We start from the raw sequence: 20,239 nt of genomic DNA on the forward strand, positions 1-20,239 counted from the left end.
CTGTTTGTATAAACTCTCTGACTCTCATTTGGATTAAGCACATTCTGTCAAGGGTACAATGAATGGATAATAGAAGTCTGCAGAACTGCCTGAGATAACTGTAAATGTGACGGGCCCATAAAATTTACCTTATAAAATAAAAACAAAATCACCATGTACAATCTAAATGTTCTAATAAATGTAACTTATTGTTCAAATTAACAGCAATCAATATCCATTAAATGAAATATAATGTATGGTATTTTTCAAAATAAAATAAATTGCTCACACCACATACTCTTACATTCCAGTGTCATACCATTTAAATACTGTGGTGTACCATAAGAAGTAACCGTAATCAATTTTTTACAATGAGTTCTGATTAAAATTGGTAGCCTACCCTGATTGGTCTAAATTGGTTCCATATGTGTGAAGAAAACATGAAACGTGTAAAGAATTATGCAATTGCTAAAAATATCAAATGAATGAAAAAAAAGTTCTCGGAGAGAATCTTAGTATTTATTCATCTCAAGTCGTCATTTATTCCAAGAGGTTTTTTGTTGACTTCAAGTATTACCCAGCAGCAGCATAACGTACCATAGGATCCTTCTAAGTACAGGATGGCAGTACATTTCACACAAACCTTAGCAGAAAATAGAAATAGTGTAAATACCAGACAAAAATAAAATGTCCCCACTTTGTAGTGTCCTGAAAGGACGTGAACACAGTAGGATGGTGGTCTGTCCAGTGTATGTTTTTGCCTTGTGCCTAGCACTATAGGGTTAGGCTCCGGCTCCCACACCCCTGGAACTGATTACATTTATACAAAAATGGATGGTTAGATGAATAATTCAAAGTATGATTTGCTTTTACTGAGTATTTTTTTAAGATACATTTTTACTTCCATTGAACCTCTTCACTACATCTTTGTTATAGCGAACCCATGCATTATCCTCAGGAGTTTGTTATTTAAAGTTTCAGCAAACAATGAAGTCTGTTTGCACTCATTCGACTTGGTGTTAGTCACAAACACTAAAAACATTCAAAGTGAACTACAGGATGTAGAATAATGTCTGGTATAAATGATATGTATTTTGATTGGAGAGACCCAATTTATGCATAAAAAATAAAAAGGGACAGTGATTTAAGTATTGTCCTTTATTACATTCCAGATAAATTAGTAAGCTATCAGTCTACTGAATAGTAACAAAATTTCTGACCTCTAAATTCATAAGCCAATGGTTCCACTGTTATCTTGCATTATATTAAAATATTTAATAAATTACACAATACGGCATTTTAATAGCTGCTTGATACAAATTCAGGGGGACAGAAAGCCTATTCTGGCAGCACAGGGCTCATGAAAGTAACAAACTCTGAACACAGTGCCAGTCAAATGTAAATGCTGTATCCAAAACAACAAGGAATTATTCTGAGATATGGCATATTCTGAAGTCATTTCTCATTTTATAGAATTGTAGTCATTGTCATTATACGCTAACTCTACTGTAAGCATCAATTTAAAACATAAAAGGAAAACGTACTGAAGCAACAGACTTTTACAGGATTTGCTATTTCAAGATCTATCCAGTAATGATATAGCTTTAACTACTTAACATTTTAGTTAGTTGTATTAAAATAATAGTTGAAATTATTAAACCATCTAAATGTCTCCTAATTTAGTAGTGATGGCAACTTAAAACATCTGAGTTAGCAGATGTCCTTCCTATTAAATATTTGAAGTGATATTTTGGGTGATATTTGAGAAGTCGACAATACATTTACAAAGACCTCAGAGGTCAGGATGGAGACACTGTGGCTGTAAAAGAACAGATTTTAAGAAAACCCGCTAAAAGTCAATTTAAATGATGAAACTGGTGGGTGAAACACGTTTATTTAAGAATAATAATATAATTAATTTTGTCACGCATTATTGCAAGGATGATAAATACAGTGTGTCCAAAAAACATTTTGCAAACTCTCTATTGTGTTATGGTCAGCTCAAATGTTGCCTAATATCTTTGTAATAATTATCATTTTAACCCATTATATTATTATTATTCAAATATCAAAAAATATGATTCAATTATTATTTATTTATGCCCAAAATGTTACATATTCCAAGTAACCAAATATATGCTCATCTAGGTAAAGCATCTGGGAGTCTTTTTGCAGGGGTGTCATCAATTTAGGATGACCTGTCCATATGTTCTTAAATTCAACCATCTGCAAAAGAAAACTCATTTTTAATCAGCAATGATAATCTGTGCCTTCCAAGGAAAGCCTAGAGTTTGTGAAGATGATCTAATTTTACAGTCTGACCCAATTTCCATCAAGTACTATTTTTTTTTTAAAGAAATAGAAGAGGGAGATTCCAGTTGTGAATTAAACTGGATGCTCTGCTTAACTCTATATGGTGTTAGGCTAAGAAGTGTGCAATAATAATCATTGTTCAGTTAATTTAAAATAATATTGCTATATCATATTTATTAATGTATGACAGCTAATGTCCTGAATAAATCCCTTCATCAAGTAAGAAGCATTCACATTTCATTTGTGCTAAAGTCTGACAGTGAACATTAATCTGGATAAGATGGCCCATTAATTTTTTCATAACCCCACAAAATTTAAATACAAATCCCTGGAGAAATCTGTATAATAACTATTGCCCATTCTACATGTACGTTATGCTATCTGCAGGAATGTTCAATATGAAACATGGTACATTTTATTAATAGGTGATCTGCTCATTTATTTTCTAAACCCACTTTTTTCACTGCAGGTCCACAGGGATCCCTACAGGCACATGTCAAAAATAAAATGTGGGCTGAGAGTCTGGAGATTCTGTTCCAAACAGAAAATAAAAGGGGCCACCACATGTAGATGGTATGTTCAAAATGCTCATTAATAGTCTGGTCATCGTGGGTCTCTCACAAGGTCCATCAAAAAAAGGTGTTTCCTGGTAGGACATTATCAGTCTCTACATATGCAATTCTTGCTTTAAATATCCTTCCAAAGTTGGGGAAATCTAACCATTAGCAAACATTTTAGAGCATTCATCCATTTTCTAACCAATGTATCCAAATTAAGACAATGGGGAGCAGGTATCTATCCTAGTAGCACAAGGAAGAGCACGTTATTACACACACTGGGCAGAGCAGACTTCACACATCCGCATAAAGGGCCAGTTTGGAGTTGGCAATAAACTAATATGCAGCCTCTTGGATTTTCACTTTTCATTTACAGAATCCCAAGGACAAGAAATGTAATAATATTGTGAAATAAAATATGGCACTAAAAGCCATCCATTTCATCAAAGTCAAAGTGAAGTATTTCATGGGTACCCTTACTATAATAAAAAGTATCAAGGTCTAAATAAGTGTATGAAACTTTTGAAAAATTGATAAAATACTGGTAATAAGATCAGCATCTGATTGTCAGTTAATTAAAAAAGAGCTCACAGACGCTTACTAAAACATTTCAGCTGTTAGCTTTAAAAAATTAATTATATAAGGTCAATAAAAAGAGAAAAGTGCAAGTTATCATCTTTAATCTGTGAGTAGGAGGGAAAAAGGCAGAACACTGATTGCATACTTAAAACAATTGGTAGTACAGTCTACAGGCAATTTTAGTTTCAGAATTTATTTTTTTTATACTAACTTAAGAACACTTTGTATCATTATGGTCTGTATGTTCAATAACAATCTGGACAAATAAAAGAGCCTGTATTTGTTTCTTCCTTAGCCTGTTTCTGAGAGTCTGGTGTAAAGAGATGTAAGTATCGAGGGCATTGTGTTTAGAGAAGCATTTTTTCCAGTCATCTTCTGAGGGGTAAAGTCCTAATTTAGAAGGGAGAATGGGACTGCAATAATGAAAGACTGCCCCACAACTAATGACACAATCATCCTCCAGACTGGAGCTATGCCACCGATGACTGGCAATCAGGTGTTCTGCTGGAGATGTTTGCAGGATTAAGTGTGTCTAAACATGTACCGATGCTGATGATGTGTGCTGATGAAAGTTTCTTCTCTACCTCTTGGAGTAGCAGATAGAGAAACACTGCAGGGGTGCTTGAACAAACTTCATTGACTTCACCTTTCTACTGAACTCCTTTCTGCATGTCATGCTTTAGATAGATAGATAGATAGATAGATAGATAGATAGATAGATAGATAGATAGATAGATAGATAGATAGATAGATAGATAGATAGATAGATAGATAGATAGATAGATAGATAGATACTTTATTAATCCCAAGGGGAAGGGTCCTCAAAGGCCACCAGTGTTTTTTCCATCATTAGGTCTTCTCCCAGCATTGCAAGGGGCATGGCCTCTGAGGTCAGGATCCATGATTAATCGACGTGACAGGAAAAAAGGACAGCTATGGGTGCAAATCCTTATCTGATCTGTGGATAACAAATCTCAGAAATTTTCAAACTTTATCTTTGTACTCTTTTCTTGCACGTACTTTCGGTTTTGACCCTTGCTGACAGAACATAGAATATGTACAAGTTTTTCCTTACTTAATTCACTTACCCCATGCCAGGCTCTACAGCTAGTTGAACATATTTAGTTCTATTTTGTGAATTTTAACAGTTACTGTTTTGGGTTTAAATTTTGATTTGTCAGTCTAGCAATCTTTCAATACTTACCAGGATCCAACAAAATCATTACATCATTATGTCACAGTGGATGCGGTTACCTATTGTGTTGTCCACAACACTGTCTACCAGCAAGTGACACCATGAAAGCAACGTTTCTCGATAAAAAGACCCCTGAAGACATGGTAGCATTTTCACATATGGGTAAACCATATTGTCTTTGTGGTGATCATTTTCACTTCTGCTTTTCGTGATCAGTTCTATGTTTGCACTTTCTTTTCTTTAGGAGCACTAGGGGGCTTTGCCTTCTGCTTGCTTCACTCACCAACTCACAGGCCTGCGCTACACACCAGCCACTTCGCATCTCTGCCGCTTGCGTATGTGGATTTCACTTTCACCAAACAACAAATCTTTTAATTCTCGCGGATACGCCTCTTCATTGGGAAGAAACACTACTTTTCTCATGGGACTTGCAAGAAAAAGTCACGTCTCATCCCCGGATAAAAAGTCTCGTCTCGTCCCAGGTTTTTTTTTATATAATAGAGAGATCTATTGCATTTTTTGGTTTTCCTTAGGTTTTTGTGCTTTTCACGACCTAGTTGAATTATAAGTGTACTCATGCCTGAGTTCATAGGTGAATGAAGTAAACCTGGCTTAACTTATTCTTTTGTCAGTATTGTTATAAGACCTGAGTGATACTCCATAAGCAATCCTTTTGTCAAATATCTCTTCTGTTTAAACAGTTAGTTGCTCCATCCATTATTTATTTATTGTATTTTGTTTTACACATTAGCTGAATCCAGACATTCTGCCTTCTCTCACAAGCCTCTTCTACTCCAGCCTAGAGTAGGGCTGAGATACAGAGGCCAGAAGATTCTTCCTACTTCCCTACATAAAACGTGAAGCTCACAGTGGCCCATACAGTAGTTCAAGCTTAATTATTAATGTGTCACACAAGGTATGAACCAACTCCTGAATTAACATAGAAAAGCACTGGCCGTTATAGCAAAACATGTGTAAGACAGTCACCAATAAATTATTATTCATTTCTAAGTAATATGCTACATAGGATTTTAAAGTGTAAGAGTTCTGTTTCAATTCTGCCTCCAGCTCACTCTGAGTGACCCTGAGAAAGTCACTTAATCTACTTATAAACAGCTTTAATGTATCCTGACCAGATAAACTGTCTTGAACAAAGTCATAAACTAAAATAATAAAAATAGTTATTTGAATATACAATTATAACAAAACAACATCACCATATACCTTGTCCTTACTAGATCCGGATAGATTGATGTCTCTGGGGGAAGTTCTGCTAACACAGACCTTCATGTCCCAGAGTGCAATAAGGAGTTACAGAAAAAGAACTGAATGATCTTCCTCTAATTTTATTTTGACAAAATCTCTTGCAGCAGGACTTGGATGAAATTACAGGGAAAGAGAACAAACCATGTGCTCAGCCTGTATTTATTATAAAAGAATAATAGGGCACCTTTATCAGCACAGGCCATCTGCATTCCCTTCAGTTTAGTTCAAGTATTCTGGCAGGAATGCAGAGGTTCCCTACTAAAAATGCCGCCTCTGCAAAGAAGAAATTCATTGCTGCTTCCTTCTGTCTTTGTCACTGAAGCAGTTAAATGTTGTCTTAAATCTGTCATTACCTCTGGATGGCAATGGGCCAGCAAATCAGTCCAACTTCCATGATGCTGATGAAATGACCCTAGGAGGTGCATTGGCGCTTAAACACACACAAACACACACACACAGAAGGAAATGCAAACACACAAAAAATATGGCCATTATCCTGACATTACAGTACAAAATACACAGAAACAACTCATAAAAGAGGACTGCTCTGCTACATAAACTGGCAGGAAATGGTTGGAAAATCGTTATAACAAAGGACTATGTTAACCAATCAAAGAGTAAGTCATCAATTCAGGAAGAAAGCAACTGTTTCAGGGCTCGGAACACAAGAATTGTAAGCTGCAAAGCTACAAAGGCCTTTCATAACTAATTTCCTCATACAACACCCTCAGAAGGCTTCAAGGATGTTGAAGATTGTGACCACTGATACTGCAAGCGTCACATAAAAGTCTGGATGATTTGCTATCTTAAAATAACAAAGCAACATTCGAGCACAAACTACAGTTACAAATTGTTGTTCAAGTGCCCAGAACAAAACAAAGCCTAATTACGTTTTCTTTTCTCTTTTACAAACAATAGAAGACAACCTAATCATTTTGGTTTGAGCTTGAAACAGAAAATGCATAGATGCAGAGAATTTTTTTTATTGTTTTTTAGGGTAGGTTGCACAGTAATTTTAGAGAGAATAACATGAGGTTGTCATTTCGGCTGGCAAGAACAGGCATCCGCCTGCAAAATGCTGTTTTTCATAGTCCTGGAGGCCATGCATTGAGCCATGAATGGCTACAATGTTCTTTTTATTTATTCATCCTACATTCCTAGATGAGTTTTAATGTTGAATGTAAAACACACAAATACTTTTTTTATTATTGTGGATGATGATACCTTTATGTGTTTAGTAGTAAATAATTGCTGATCCACATTTCTACAACCGGGCACTAGAGAATATAAGATCAGCTATACAGTCCTGAGCCTCAGCCAAAGGATCACACTGTAAATTAATTTTATAATTTACCCCAGATCATGTGAACCCACTGGCTAATTTTTCTGATTAAACTGAATTTTTGTTTTCCCCATTTATGTTGCCAGTTGTTCTTATCTTTCAATACATTATGGCCTCAAAAAGCATTAGTTTATTAAACTTTATTCCACAGATAATTAGATAGGGTGTTGTAATTTGTATTTCTACTACTACTTTCCTGAATGTTTAAAGTGGTCTGATTCTACCTTTTGAGAAAAGTGTTATTCAACAAGTGAAGTGGTGCAACATAATGCCTGTCTCACACCTCCTGCAGATTGGATTCAAAGCTTGATCGCTGTCAGTGCGCATTTTATGTGCTCTCTCTTTGTCTATTTGACATTTCTCAGGGTATTCCAATTTTCTCCAAAATCCAAAAAAATTGTGTGTCTCAGGCTCATTAGTGGCACAACTGTATATAGTTGGTTCTTGCAGCCAGAAAAGGATCATATTTCTCATCACCCTGCAATAGACTAATCAAATTAAAAAAGTTATGGCCAGAAGGATACATTGAACTCCCTCCCTAAGACAAAAACATAGATTTTTTTTTTGTTATATATTAGCTTTTCTACTCATATCTTCAAAGACACAATTGGCAATTCTAATTTAGTCCCTTATTAGCATGGCTGTGTCCTAGAGTAGGCTTTACAATGGTCTGTCCTGGCTCCTTACTTGGGCACAGTAATGGATGGGTTCTAACCCAACCCACCAACCCAAAATTGCATTGGGTTTCAGAATTTCATGGAATGATATTATTTTCACAAAAATTACTTATGTACACTTTGAAATCACTTCAGTATTTTATCTCATTGGAGCCTTCTGTCTTACTGGTATGAGAACCCATACACCGATATAATATACCATTCAACTCATCCTGATGTCTAATTATGCAAGACATTGAGCTTTTTGGGGTTCCTTCCTATTTTTGGCACTATAGACCAGAAAATCGCTACTTTTTAGGCCATTTTGGACCATATTTTGTTTAGAAAATTATACCTGTGTAATAAAGAGTAAACTAATAGGTTTCTTCAGCAAAAATTATTAGAAGGACTTGAAGATGATGTGCATGTCACACCAACCGACCCCAGGGTTCACCCCTTACTGGGATGTGAGTGTAAAAGTTACAAACAATGGAGATCTGTAAAATAGGCGTGTGGAATGCCATTTTATACTACTTCAAGGTTACTAAGCATGAATTTGAACATATTTTTAACATTTGATTTGATTTTTATCAGTGGTCCTAGTCCTCTAAGAACCACACCCAGAATATAAACATGTGGGGTATTGTTTTGGACTATATCAAGGTCAGTGATTACGCATATGATGTTATTTTTAATATTGGATCCTTTGCTATAAGTCTAGCTCTCTATGATCCATTATCAGAGGGTGAAAAGTGTCAAATGTTTATGAAAAACCGAGAATATTTTAACATTAAACATTTAAATTGAAGCACACATTCAAATCAGACTTTTTCACAGAACTGATATCCTCAATGTTTTGAAAATATCTGAGCAATTTAGAACTAGCTTGTTGCTACTCAGTACTAATACAAGCTGATTTAAATGATGGTGGTTACTGCTTCTGCCACACAGCTCTACAGTCTTGAGATTAAATCTCATTCTGGTCACTGTCTCTATGGAGTTTGCCTGTTAACTTTGTGTCTGCATAGACTGCCTCAGTATGAGTAAGTGTGGATGTGTGTGTTTGAGTAGTAGTAGTAGTAGTAGTAGTAGTAGTAGTAGTAGTAGTAGTAGTAGTAGTAGTAGTAGTAGTAGTAGTATTAGCACTTACTTGAATACAGAGTTCCCTGAAATTCTTACTTGCATGTCCTACCAACATCTAGCACAATGTACTGGTGCCTCACCTGAGGTTGGTCCCTGGTCTATATCCAACATGGTAACCCAGTATTAAAAAATGGGTTAAATTGAACTCCCTCCCTAAGACAGAAACTTGTGGGGTTTTTTGTTATTTATTAACTTCAAACCACAATTTTGTCAAAAAACAGGCATAAAACAGTTCACAAATCCCTATTCCCTGTGTAAAATATAATTAATTTGAGATATGAAATGCGCTCAATGGAGGACTATCTACCATTGCATTGAAGTATCAATGACTCTTTCTGTGAAGAAAAACATCCATCCATCGTCCAACCCGCTGAATCCAAACACAGGGTCACGGGGGTCTGCTGGAGCCAATCCCAGCCAGGGTGCCAACCCACCGCAGGACACACACAAACTAGGGCCAATTTAGAATTGCCAATCCACCTAGCCTGCATGTCTTTGGACCATGAGAGGAAACCCACGCAGACACAGGGAGAACATGCAAACTCCACGCAGGTAGGACCCAAGAAGCGAACTGGGACTCCTAGCTGCGAGGCAGCAGCACTACCACTGCGCCACCGTGCCGCCTGAAGAAAAATATTTTAATGCTAAATGACCCTTTTATAAGCAATTCTGACAAATGAATGAATATAAATGAAGGTGATTTTTGTATAGAATGCACACTTTACTTCTTTATTCATAACTCTAATTATGTGAAATAGTCTCTGTTCTTTAATTAAGATATGTATTTTTGTAGCACGGTTTGAAAACCTGGGTTCGCTTCCCGGGTCCTCCCTGTGTGGAGTTTGCATGTTCTCCCTGTGTCCTGTTTCCTCCCAAAGACATGCAGGTTAGGTGCATTGGTGATTCTAAATTGTGTATGTGTGTGTGTGCACCCTGCCTGTGGTTTGTTTCCTGTGTTGCCTAGGATTGGCTCCAGCAGACCCCCTGTGACCCAGTGTTAGGATATAGCGGGTTGGATAATGGATGGATGGATTTTTGTAGCGATAATTTCCTTGTTGTCATTTGCATTAAATTTACAGTCTTCATTTGTTTTCAAGTTATAACTGAATGAAATATTCAGTGTTAGAAGTGACTGTGTATTTATTTCACTGGTAAAGTTTACATGTTTAGTAAAGCAAGTGGAGTAACGTGAACAGGCAAATTTTTTTCATCATCTCCTTTTAACAACAGCACAAGGACCACAAAAAGAACAAAAAGCTGTAAAAGGATCTGTTTCTTTATATATATCACCATGTTGAAACTACTGTAAGTTTGGGGCTGTCAACAACATCAATAAGAAAATGAACTGTGCTACCTAAATAAATAAATAAGTCACGTGTATAGAATGACCAACTATTGCAGAATCACTTTACCCTATAAAAATAAAACATACATAATTTTTAAAGCACCAGCTGTTATATTTACTTATTCCATATTTACACAGCCAGATGGCCTTGCAAATCATATCGGACAGAAGATGAGCACAGCATTGATTTCCAACATTTTCATTTCTAACAAACTGTTTTTTTAAGTAACATTCCAAGAAGTCCCTGATTGCAAAAAAATAGCTGCCAAAGCATCTAATTACACTTGTACCCTTAAAAACCTCCATGCTTATGCTAAGATTGACAACTAGTTTGCAAGTGATAATGCAAGACAGATTTCTGCTTTATTTTTTTTTAAGAGCAGCACAGTAAAATCATTTTTGCTTGAGCTAAAAAAATGCATTCGTAAACTGAAAACATCAAACCTATAATAACATGAAATTTTAGCTTCTAACTGAAATTTCCTAAATGCATATATAGCAACACATTTGTTTTTGATTTAAGGAGCGGTTGGTGCTCAGCCACCCAAACTGGGTTTAGGATTTCAGTGTGCAAGTTCAGAGGACTTGCTTTTTATCCCCAAAGGCAAATTAAAAAAAAGAGGCTTGAGGAGGTGCATCATTGAATTTATAGGGAATAGACATCTTGTGTTACAGAATAAAAATATGTCAAGGCAAAAAAACAATAGTTTTCTTTAGAAAGGTTCCATGAATGCCATTCCTTAATTCCCTATGGCCCAAACCTGAGGAAACAACCCTGATAACCAACTTAATTGAGGGCACTTTAATTTAATTTTATAGATGATTCTGCTAACTGTTTACAGGAGCTACTGCATTAATTCAGGAATTTGCATCAATCTGCTCCATCAAGAGTCAGACCTAATTTTACACCTGCAAGCCATTCTGATTCAGCGTGGTACAATGCCACAAGGTATGAACACTGAGAGAACCAGAGGCATGGCAGTTTTGAGATCTTATTTCCATTCAGGTTCAAGTCACTGACTCCTTTAGAATATTGAATCCTTATGGTGTACATGAGTGCCCTAATCCATTTATTCAACTCACATATAATTGTATCAGTTTTGCAAAACCAAATTAATGAGACACAAAATATTTATATTTAAACATGGAAATTAAAAACATTAATTAAAAACTATAAATATATACTGTATATACACAGACTTTTGCCATTTTATGTTTATATGTGTTTGACTATCAATGTATCTATATTATAAACTGTATATATATTGTATGCTTATAAAGGGCAGAATGGCAGCATATTGTTACCTCTGCCATCTTACAGCTTAAGAGTCCTGAGTTCAAAAACTGTATGCAAATAGTATGTCCAGTTGATTGTGGGTTCTAAAAATGGATGGAATGATATACACTGTTTCACAGTTCTAGGAAGAGGAGGAGGTAAGGAGCATTCAAGGAAACTGGATTAAATTTCCAGCCTGGTCAATGTTTGTATTGATTTGTTAGATTGTTCTCTCCATTTGCTCCCCATATCACAAAGATATAGGTGTTAGGTTTGTTAATGACTCTAAATTGATCTAGGATAAATGTATGTGACTGTGTTCAGTATTGGATCTACACCCATTCATGATTAATTCCTGCATTGTGTCTATTGCTGCTGGAATAGGCTCTGTCCCAGATGACTAGTAAATACATACATTTTCTTCCTTAATTTGTCCAGTTCAAAAAAGAGGAGGATGTGGGCACACAACCACTTTTGGCATGCTTAGGCATAAGAGATGTACCAAGACTAAATGGGACATTAATACCACTATACCACAATAGATAGATAGATAGATAGATAAATAGATAGATAGATAGATAGATAGATAGATAGATAGATAGATAGATAGATAGATAGATAGATAGATAGATAGATAGATAGATAGATAGATAGGAAATTATGTGATTCAGACAAATGGTTATAAATATTGCAATTTCATCTATATATGGGTGTGTGTGTATGTGTTTGTCTATTTTAAAGATACATCCAGGTGTAACATTTGCTGTATAGTGTACATCCATAAATATCTTTATTCACTTACATAATATATTTATATAGGCCTATACGTACATATACATATATATAAGAAAACTAAGAAATTCATTCAGAATTCAAAACATTTCAAAAACTTAAATGTGAGAAGTGATAATACATAAAAACCTACCCTTGCTGCCAATCAGAAAATCAAAATCATTTAGAAAAAACCAAAGGGAGAGATTACTTGCTGACAAAAAAGTGGGCCTTAGGTTTGTGGTGCAGGCCTGTACGTGATCAAATCATGCATTTTCAGGTCCTACAGTCAACAGATGTCTATTGCTGTTGTGTCTCCTTCACGATGAATGTGAAGGAGAGAATCAAAAAGTGGCATCCCTACTGAAACAGATGTTTTGTTTGAAGTGACAGCTGCTGCATTAAAAGCCAGTTCAGTTTCTCTTTTCATTGGGCCCTATCTCTTTATCAGACTGCAAACACAAGCATGTCCCCCAGCTGGCTAAGAAACTGTCCTCAATCAAGCAAGAATTCTCAGGTCAGTGCCACCTTTTTGCATGTTGATCATAATCAGGGTACTTTTCACTTTATTTTTTTAACAGATACATACAGCTGTGCAATATTTTAAAATATGAAAAGTAACATCCTCTTACCTCAGCCCTTTGTGTCCGAGGCAGACTGGAATCTGTCTCTATTGCATAAACATCCACAAGGTACAAGTTGGAGCCCCTCTCCCGGTCTAAGACTGCAGCTGTCTGAATGATGCCAGTATGTCGCCCTATGGTGAACAGCCTGCCAACAGTTTTTCCATTGCAGCGTACCGACACAATGTAAAATTCCACTAATGCCTCCAAACCTCTGGGACTAGATGCATCCAGTGATATGACATTGGTCCCGACTGGTTCCCCTTCCCTAATTATAGTAATGTATTTAGGTTGTGAAAACACAGGCCCTTCAGATCCCTGCAGAATGATGGTCAGCTCTGTGCTAGAAGTTCTCCTCTCTGCTCCCAGGTCAGCAGCAGAAACAATAAGGCTGTACAGAAGTTTGGAAGGAACCAGAGGAGAGGCCACTCTGATGTCTCCACTATAGCGATCCATGCTAAACGTATCAGAGTTTCCGCCAACCAGCTCATACTCCACTTCACCATTGGCACCCTCATCTGGGTCAAAAGCCACAATTGTAGTGAGGATCGAGCCAATGACAACACTCGGCTCTGCAATCAGAGCATTCTGGGAGATGAATACTGGACCATTATCATTAACATCTGTCACCCAGATAGTTACATTCTTGAAAGCAGAGCGCCTAAATTCCACTGGAACAGCCTGATCGGTGGCTTTGATAGTTAACTCAAACAGATTTGAAAATTCTCTGTCAATTTCTGAATGAGTAAATATTGTCCCAGTCATGGGGTCAATGACAAAGTGATTTCCCCTTGGAGTCTGCAGAATTATTGAATATTCCAGCTCACCATTTATATCTGCATCCGTGTCATGGGCAGTGACCGACATTACTGAAGTACCAATTGGAATATTTTCTATAATGGATTTGAAAATGTCATCAGGAGGGAAACTAGGTGGGTTGTCATTAAAGTCTCTGACTTGTATAATTAATGACACCGAAGATGACTTTGGAGGCCTCCCTTTGTCCATAGCAGTTATGTTCAGGGTATAAAGGGACTGTGTTTCATAATCCAGTTTCCTAACAAGAAATATGCTCCCCGTGTTTGGGCTGATACTGAATGTCCCATGGTTGTTAGTAGCAGTGATCATGTAAATTATTTCCGCATTGTCACCCGAGTCAGAGTCAGTGGCTGTAACAGATGCCACCAGCTCCCCAATTCTCATGTTTTCCAGGACATCCACAATCAAGGTGGATTTTGGGAATGAAGGTGGGTTGTCATTTTCATCTAACACTGTGATGCTGAGCGTACAAGATGATGAAAGAGGTACATGTCCAGAATCGGTGGCCAATATGGTCAGACTATAAGAAGCCGTAGCTTCGTGGTCAAGCCGGCTGATCAGTGTCACCTGCCCTGTGCTACTGTCGATTGCAAACTTTTTTTCTTCATTGCCACTGCTGATATAGTAGCAGAGCAGACCATTTTTGCCTTCATCAACATCTGAGGCTGAAACTCTTAACACTTGTGTCATGTTTAGTGCGGATTCTGAAATGCTAGCTTTATAAATATCTTTTGTAAATTTGGGTGAATTGTCATTAATATCTTGTATGTACACTTGTACTTTGGCATGATCTTTCAATGGTCTGGGTTCTCCTTGGTCTGACGATACAACTGTAAAGCTGAAAACAGCCGCTCCCCTCTGTCGCATTAACACCTCTCTGTCCAACTGTTGTGTGCTGGTTAACACTCCAGATAGGCTGTTCAGTTCAAAGTGTTGCTGTAGGCTGTCAAAAGCATATCTTACAAGGCCATTAGGTCCAAAATCCTTGTCTTCCGCAAACACATGACCAACATATGAGCCAGCAGCTTGCTCTTCTTTGACATAAAAAACATAATTGGTGCTGTTGAACAGGGGTCGGTTGTCATTCACATCCTCCAAAATTACAGTTACATTCACTGCTGCAGTAAGTGCCTCTACTGCTTGGTCTGATGCCACCACGAGCAAGCTATACCTCTCCTGCATCTCTCTATCTAAATCTGCCTTGATATACAGCTGACCATCAGGGAAAATGCCAAAAGAATCTTCTTTATTTCCACCCATAATAGAATAGGTTACCTCCCCATTCAAACCTGAGTCTTTGTCTGTGGCATGTACTTTAAAAAACTGAGTGTTCACTGGTTCAGATTCCAGAATAGTAACTTCATAAGACAAGTGGTCAAACACTGGGGGGTGGTCGTTTACATCATACACATGGACAGTCACATTCAAGTTGGATGTAAGTTGGGGGACACCCATATCAGAGGCCAGAACCTCAAGGTTATAGGATCCAAAGCTGACTTCGAGTGGACCAGTCAGAGAGATCTGTCCATGTTTTTCACTGATATGAAATAAGCCATTTGGGTTTTCTCTGAGGCTATAGATAATAAGCCCATTTGTGCCCTCGTCGGGATCAGCAGCTTTCACTTGCAGAATGGTGTGACCCGCCCTCCAGCTTTCAACTGCGCTGACATGCTCAACAGCATGAGGGAAGCATGGTGCATTGTCATTCAAGTCCTTGACAGTGATGTTCACCAAAGTTTCTCCTGTCACCTCCCCACCTTTTGCTATGACTTTCAGTTGATAAAATGCCTGCTCCTCTCTGTCTATAACCCCAACTGTGCTAATTTGGCCACTGGAAATGTCTATTGCAAACAAGCCCCTTTGGTCTCCAGATGTGATCAGATAGGTAATATTGGTGTTCAGGTCAGGTGTGGAGGCAGACACAGTGCCAACAGTCGTTCCAAAGTCGACATTTTCAAAAATAACAAAGCTGTAAGAGCTCTGGGTGAAGGCAGGTGGGTTGTCTTGTGTGTCAATGACAGTGACTGTGACAAGTGCTGGAGTTTGGGAGCGCAGATTCCCACTGTCCGCTGCAGTAACCAGTAGTTGGTAAGCTGTCTTTTGTTCCCTGTCTAGTGAAATTCTTGAAGAGATGACACCTGTAATGCTGTTTATTTGGAAGGCAGAGGTGTCCCCTGCAGTGATGAAATATCTGACAGTCCCATTCTTGCCCAGATCTGGGTCTGTGGCTGAAACACTGGTAACATAGGAGCCTGGGGGTTCGTTTTCTTTAATGTTTGCGAAATACTGCACCGGGTAAAAAACTGGGCTGTTATCATTTATATCTTTTAATGTGACATTAACTTTAGCCACCGACGAAAGCGGCGGAGAGCCACCGTCCGCGGCCTGGATAAACAGTTGATAAGTTTCTTTCTCCTCCCTGTCTAAAACGATTGCTGTGCTTAATCTCCCAGAAACTGGATCCAGACGGAAAAGATCCTTAAAAGTAACGGGCGTCTCTGAATCAAAAGCGAAACGCACCGTTCCGTTGGCACCTTTGTCGTTATCGGTAGCTGACAGCACCGTTATTTCCGTTCCCGGCAGTGAGTTCTCCGGGATGGAGAAGTGATAGAAGCTTTGCGTAAAAGTAGGCACTTGGTCATTTACATCAGTGATGCTCACCAGGAGCTTAGTATAGGAGATTTTAGGCTGCACCCCTTGGTCTTTGGCACTGATGTTGAGAACAATGTCCGAGGCGACCTCTCTATCTAGCAAGGCGGCGCTGGTGACCAAGCCGCTGTTCTCGCTGATGGCAAACCAGCCTAAAATATTTCCTGACACTATGGAGTAGCGCAGGTTGGCGTTTTGCCCTGAATCCCCATCTGTGGCCGACACCCCCTTAATGTAGCTGCCTTTGGGCAAATCCTCGCTGATGTTAACCCTGTATATGCTTTCTTGGAAGACCGGCGGGTGATCGTTAATGTCATTCACAAAAATCACTAAACTGGCTAAAGAGGATCTAGACACCGGCTGGCCGTTATCCGACACGGAGACAGTGAGGTTGTAAGAGGAAATGCGCTCTCTGTCCAGCACACTGGCCACTTTAATCAAACTTAAGTGCGGGACGGGGGAGGAATGCACGTCAAAGTGCCTCTGTTCGTTTCCACCCAAGATCGAAACAGAAATATTCCCGTTAGCGGCCGAGGAATCGGCATCCGAGACAGTCAGCAGGGCGACAACAGTGCCAATCTGCGCATTCTCGTCAACGGAGGCGAACTTGGACGTGGCGGGGAAGTATCTGAACTTGATCACTGGCTCATTGTCATTGACGTCCACAAGCCGCACTGTCGCCTCTGACCTACCTGAGAGGGCGGGTACTCCGCCGTCTACAGCGTGAATAGTCAACGAGTATAACCTTTTGACTTCAAAGTCCAGAGGCTCCCTGATGCTGACGATTCCCACAATCGGGTCAATTTGAAACGGCGTGCCCTCAGGGTCCAGCGAGTAGCGGATGTCAGCGTTGGCACCCTCGTCCCTGTCGAGCGCCGCCACCCGTAGCACGCTAGCACCCACCTCTGAGTCCTCGGGAACGCTGCTCTCATAGTTCTCGTGTTCGAACACCGGAGGATTGTCGTTAACGTCCTGAATCGTTACGTTCACCTGCAAGTAGCCGACCTTCTTTGGGGTGCCTCTGTCCTCCACTTCGACCAGCAACTGATAGAATGGCGTGATTTCTCTATCCAGGCCTCCAGTGGACACCAAGTGCAGGAATGCCCCTTCTCCGCTGGGGTTAACGGTAATATCCAAACGGAATTTGCCCAACTCGTTACCCTGCACTATCCGGTAAGTGGTGTGGTCCACGCCGTTACTTCCGATGTCTGCATCCGTCGCTGTGTCTAAAATCACCTGTCTTCCGCTGCTTGCGTCCTCTTTAAAGGACACCACGATGGACGGATCGGGGAAGACAGGCGCGTTGTCGTTAATGTCCACCACTAAAATCCTCACTTCAGTTGGGTATGTCGGCTGACTGGACAGCACCACCACATTAATCACGTCACTTGGCAAACTCTCCCGGTCTATCACGGTTGTGCTATAAATCACACCCGTGGTCCCGTTGATCGCGAACAGTTTATGATTCTCGCTAAAACGATAGGTAAAAGTCGGCTTTGTTGGTATTGTACCCACATAGGTGCCCACGGGCTGTTCCTCCAGAACCCGAAACTCCTGACCCACCTGGCTGCCAGCTGCGTCCTGCCAATGAGTGCGCAAAAGGAACAGAAGCAAATAAAATCCGTGTCCAAAAAGCGCCATTGTCTTAGAGGCTGTCCACTCTTACCGGAGAAAGCGCAATCGTCGTAAAACATTAAATATTTAAATCCAAAAAGATGCCATTCTGATGTTGACAGTAAAGTGCAAATGTGTTCCTTCTTCCCCAGTCATTAAGTTACTTTTCGTCTCAAAACTCCTTATTGCATGTTCGATGTACTTTAATTTAACTTGCAGAAGTTAGTTTTAAGCAGGTACTCTTTTGTCAGTTGCAGGCGTCTCTCTCTCTGCTCGCTTCTCAGTCCGATCTGCAAAGTAAAGAAAACTATCAACTCGAATTATAAGTTCTGTGGATGCAAAAGAATCCTTTACTTGTCAGTTCCGAGGAGGTCAAGAAACTTTCCAGCTGTGCCCCTTCCGAGCTTTGCTTGTCATTACAATATGTCGCGTGTAGAAAAAAAGTACTAATTAAAAAAATAAAATGACAAGTTGCTCTTTACTTGTGAATTGCGCCTTTTTTCCTGTTATCAATATTCAGTGAAGCAGTGGCTCTTTGCCGTCCCGGGCGACGCAGCTTTCTTTCAGGAATCACGGCACATCAGAAAGAGCACATCATTTTTTTCACTCTACAGCTCCGCACTTGAGACTGTCCGGAATAACTCTGGAGGTATCTGTAGTCCTTGATCGGTCAGCCACCTTTCTGCTTAGTTTAAGTCATTCCCCTTAACAGCTTTGCAGCGACGAAGTCCGACAACTCTCGGGTTCACAAGTCCCTCCTAAGAGAAGGACTATTGGCTATCCCAGCCCCTCCACGCCCCTTCTTACTTATCCCGAGCGCTTTGCACCCCTTCAGCACTCCGTGGGTCGGCGATTCAAATGTCTTTTACAAAAAGTGGCAGGCACTTACCAGGCAAGGGAGGAGGAGGAGGAGGAGATTGCTTTGGCTCCGGGACCGTTAGGCTCTTATAATAATAACTCAAAGTGGATTAGGCGGCTTGTCTTGGAATGCATATGGTCCGGCTCTCTTCTTAACTGTTTCAGAGTAGAAATTGATACTGCAGGTATTATGTTCTGACTCGAGGGCGTTGAACTTCAGTTTATTTATGAATAGAAAAATGAACTCTTAATTGATCACCATAATATTAAAAATTAGACAAACTGTCGGTACATTTGTAATGATTTGAAACGCAGTTGTGCTGCTCAAACTGTACTGTGGCTTCCCGTATTTTAAATAATTAATGGACTGTCAGACCCTGTATAGTTAGTATTCAGCAAGAAGTGTCTACAGCTGTTAATAAATAAATGAATAAACAAACAAACAAACAAATAAATAAAACTTATGCGGATATTACCTTACCTTCTTATTTACCCACTGTCACATTTAGCCCCTAATTATATGCCTTTCTAAGTTTTGTTTCAGAAAGTAACGGCGTTTCGTAAGGTTATAGTGTAATCCATTTACGAATCCAGTCTAGTTCAGATATGAATGTGGGTTTACATAGAGAGCCTTTTTTGCACATGCAATTTTTTAAAGTCATAATTAAAGACTTTCTTTCTTTGAAAGTTTATGAGTTGTTTCCAGTGTCTGGATAGACCCTGTCGACCCTGATGACAGAATAATATGTGTCACCTTTCCATTAATTAATGCCATTTTTTGAACTAGCTATTGTCATCTTGTCCCAGAACCCTTTCTGACAGCAGATGACACACAACAAAAACGCACCCAAGGCAGGAAGTCAGTCAACTGAAGGCAGTAATTTAGAGTTTCCAATTAATTTCATATGCATGTTCAATAAAATGAAAACTGGCAGACAGTAACTCAGTTCGATCCCCTGGAACGTTAAGCATCGGGCCACCCTAATGCACCTCACTAGTTTAGTTAAACATTAAATAGTGTATATTCTTGATGTATAAAATCTTAGTTTTGTTTTAAATGTTGAAGCTTATTATTTTTTTTTGAGTCTGACAGATGTAGTGCTACGGCCAAAGTTTAACTTATGAGTAAACATTGCCCTCTAGCGTCGTGTATGCGCATCACATTTTAAAGAGCTCTGCATGTACGACCATGGAACAAGCCTCTTTCTTTTACAAATACAGTACTGACTAATTTTATCTGTTTTCATTATTAAG

General features: G+C 39.1%; 1 protein-coding gene across 2 annotated transcripts in view; it reads right to left on the bottom strand.

Moving 5' to 3' along the window:
- LOC120527614 (protocadherin Fat 4) overlaps positions 1–18,977 on the bottom strand; it is a 244,285-nt gene extending 225,308 nt beyond the window's left edge. Inside the window, exon 1 of one of the 2 annotated variants that reach the window (XM_039751216.1) lies at positions 13,055–18,970. In XM_039751216.1, coding sequence (XP_039607150.1) covers positions 13,055–18,154 — 5,100 coding nt within the window. In that variant the 5' untranslated portion in view covers positions 18,155–18,970. Of the gene's footprint in view, positions 1–13,054 lie in introns of both variants that reach the window. The other variant, XM_039751217.1, reaches the window with a different exon arrangement.
- Positions 18,978–20,239: the final 1,262 nt, after the last annotated feature.

Source organism: Polypterus senegalus, chromosome 4 (assembly GCF_016835505.1).
Source record: "Polypterus senegalus isolate Bchr_013 chromosome 4, ASM1683550v1, whole genome shotgun sequence".
Classification (NCBI taxonomy): Eukaryota; Metazoa; Chordata; class Cladistia; order Polypteriformes; family Polypteridae; genus Polypterus; species Polypterus senegalus.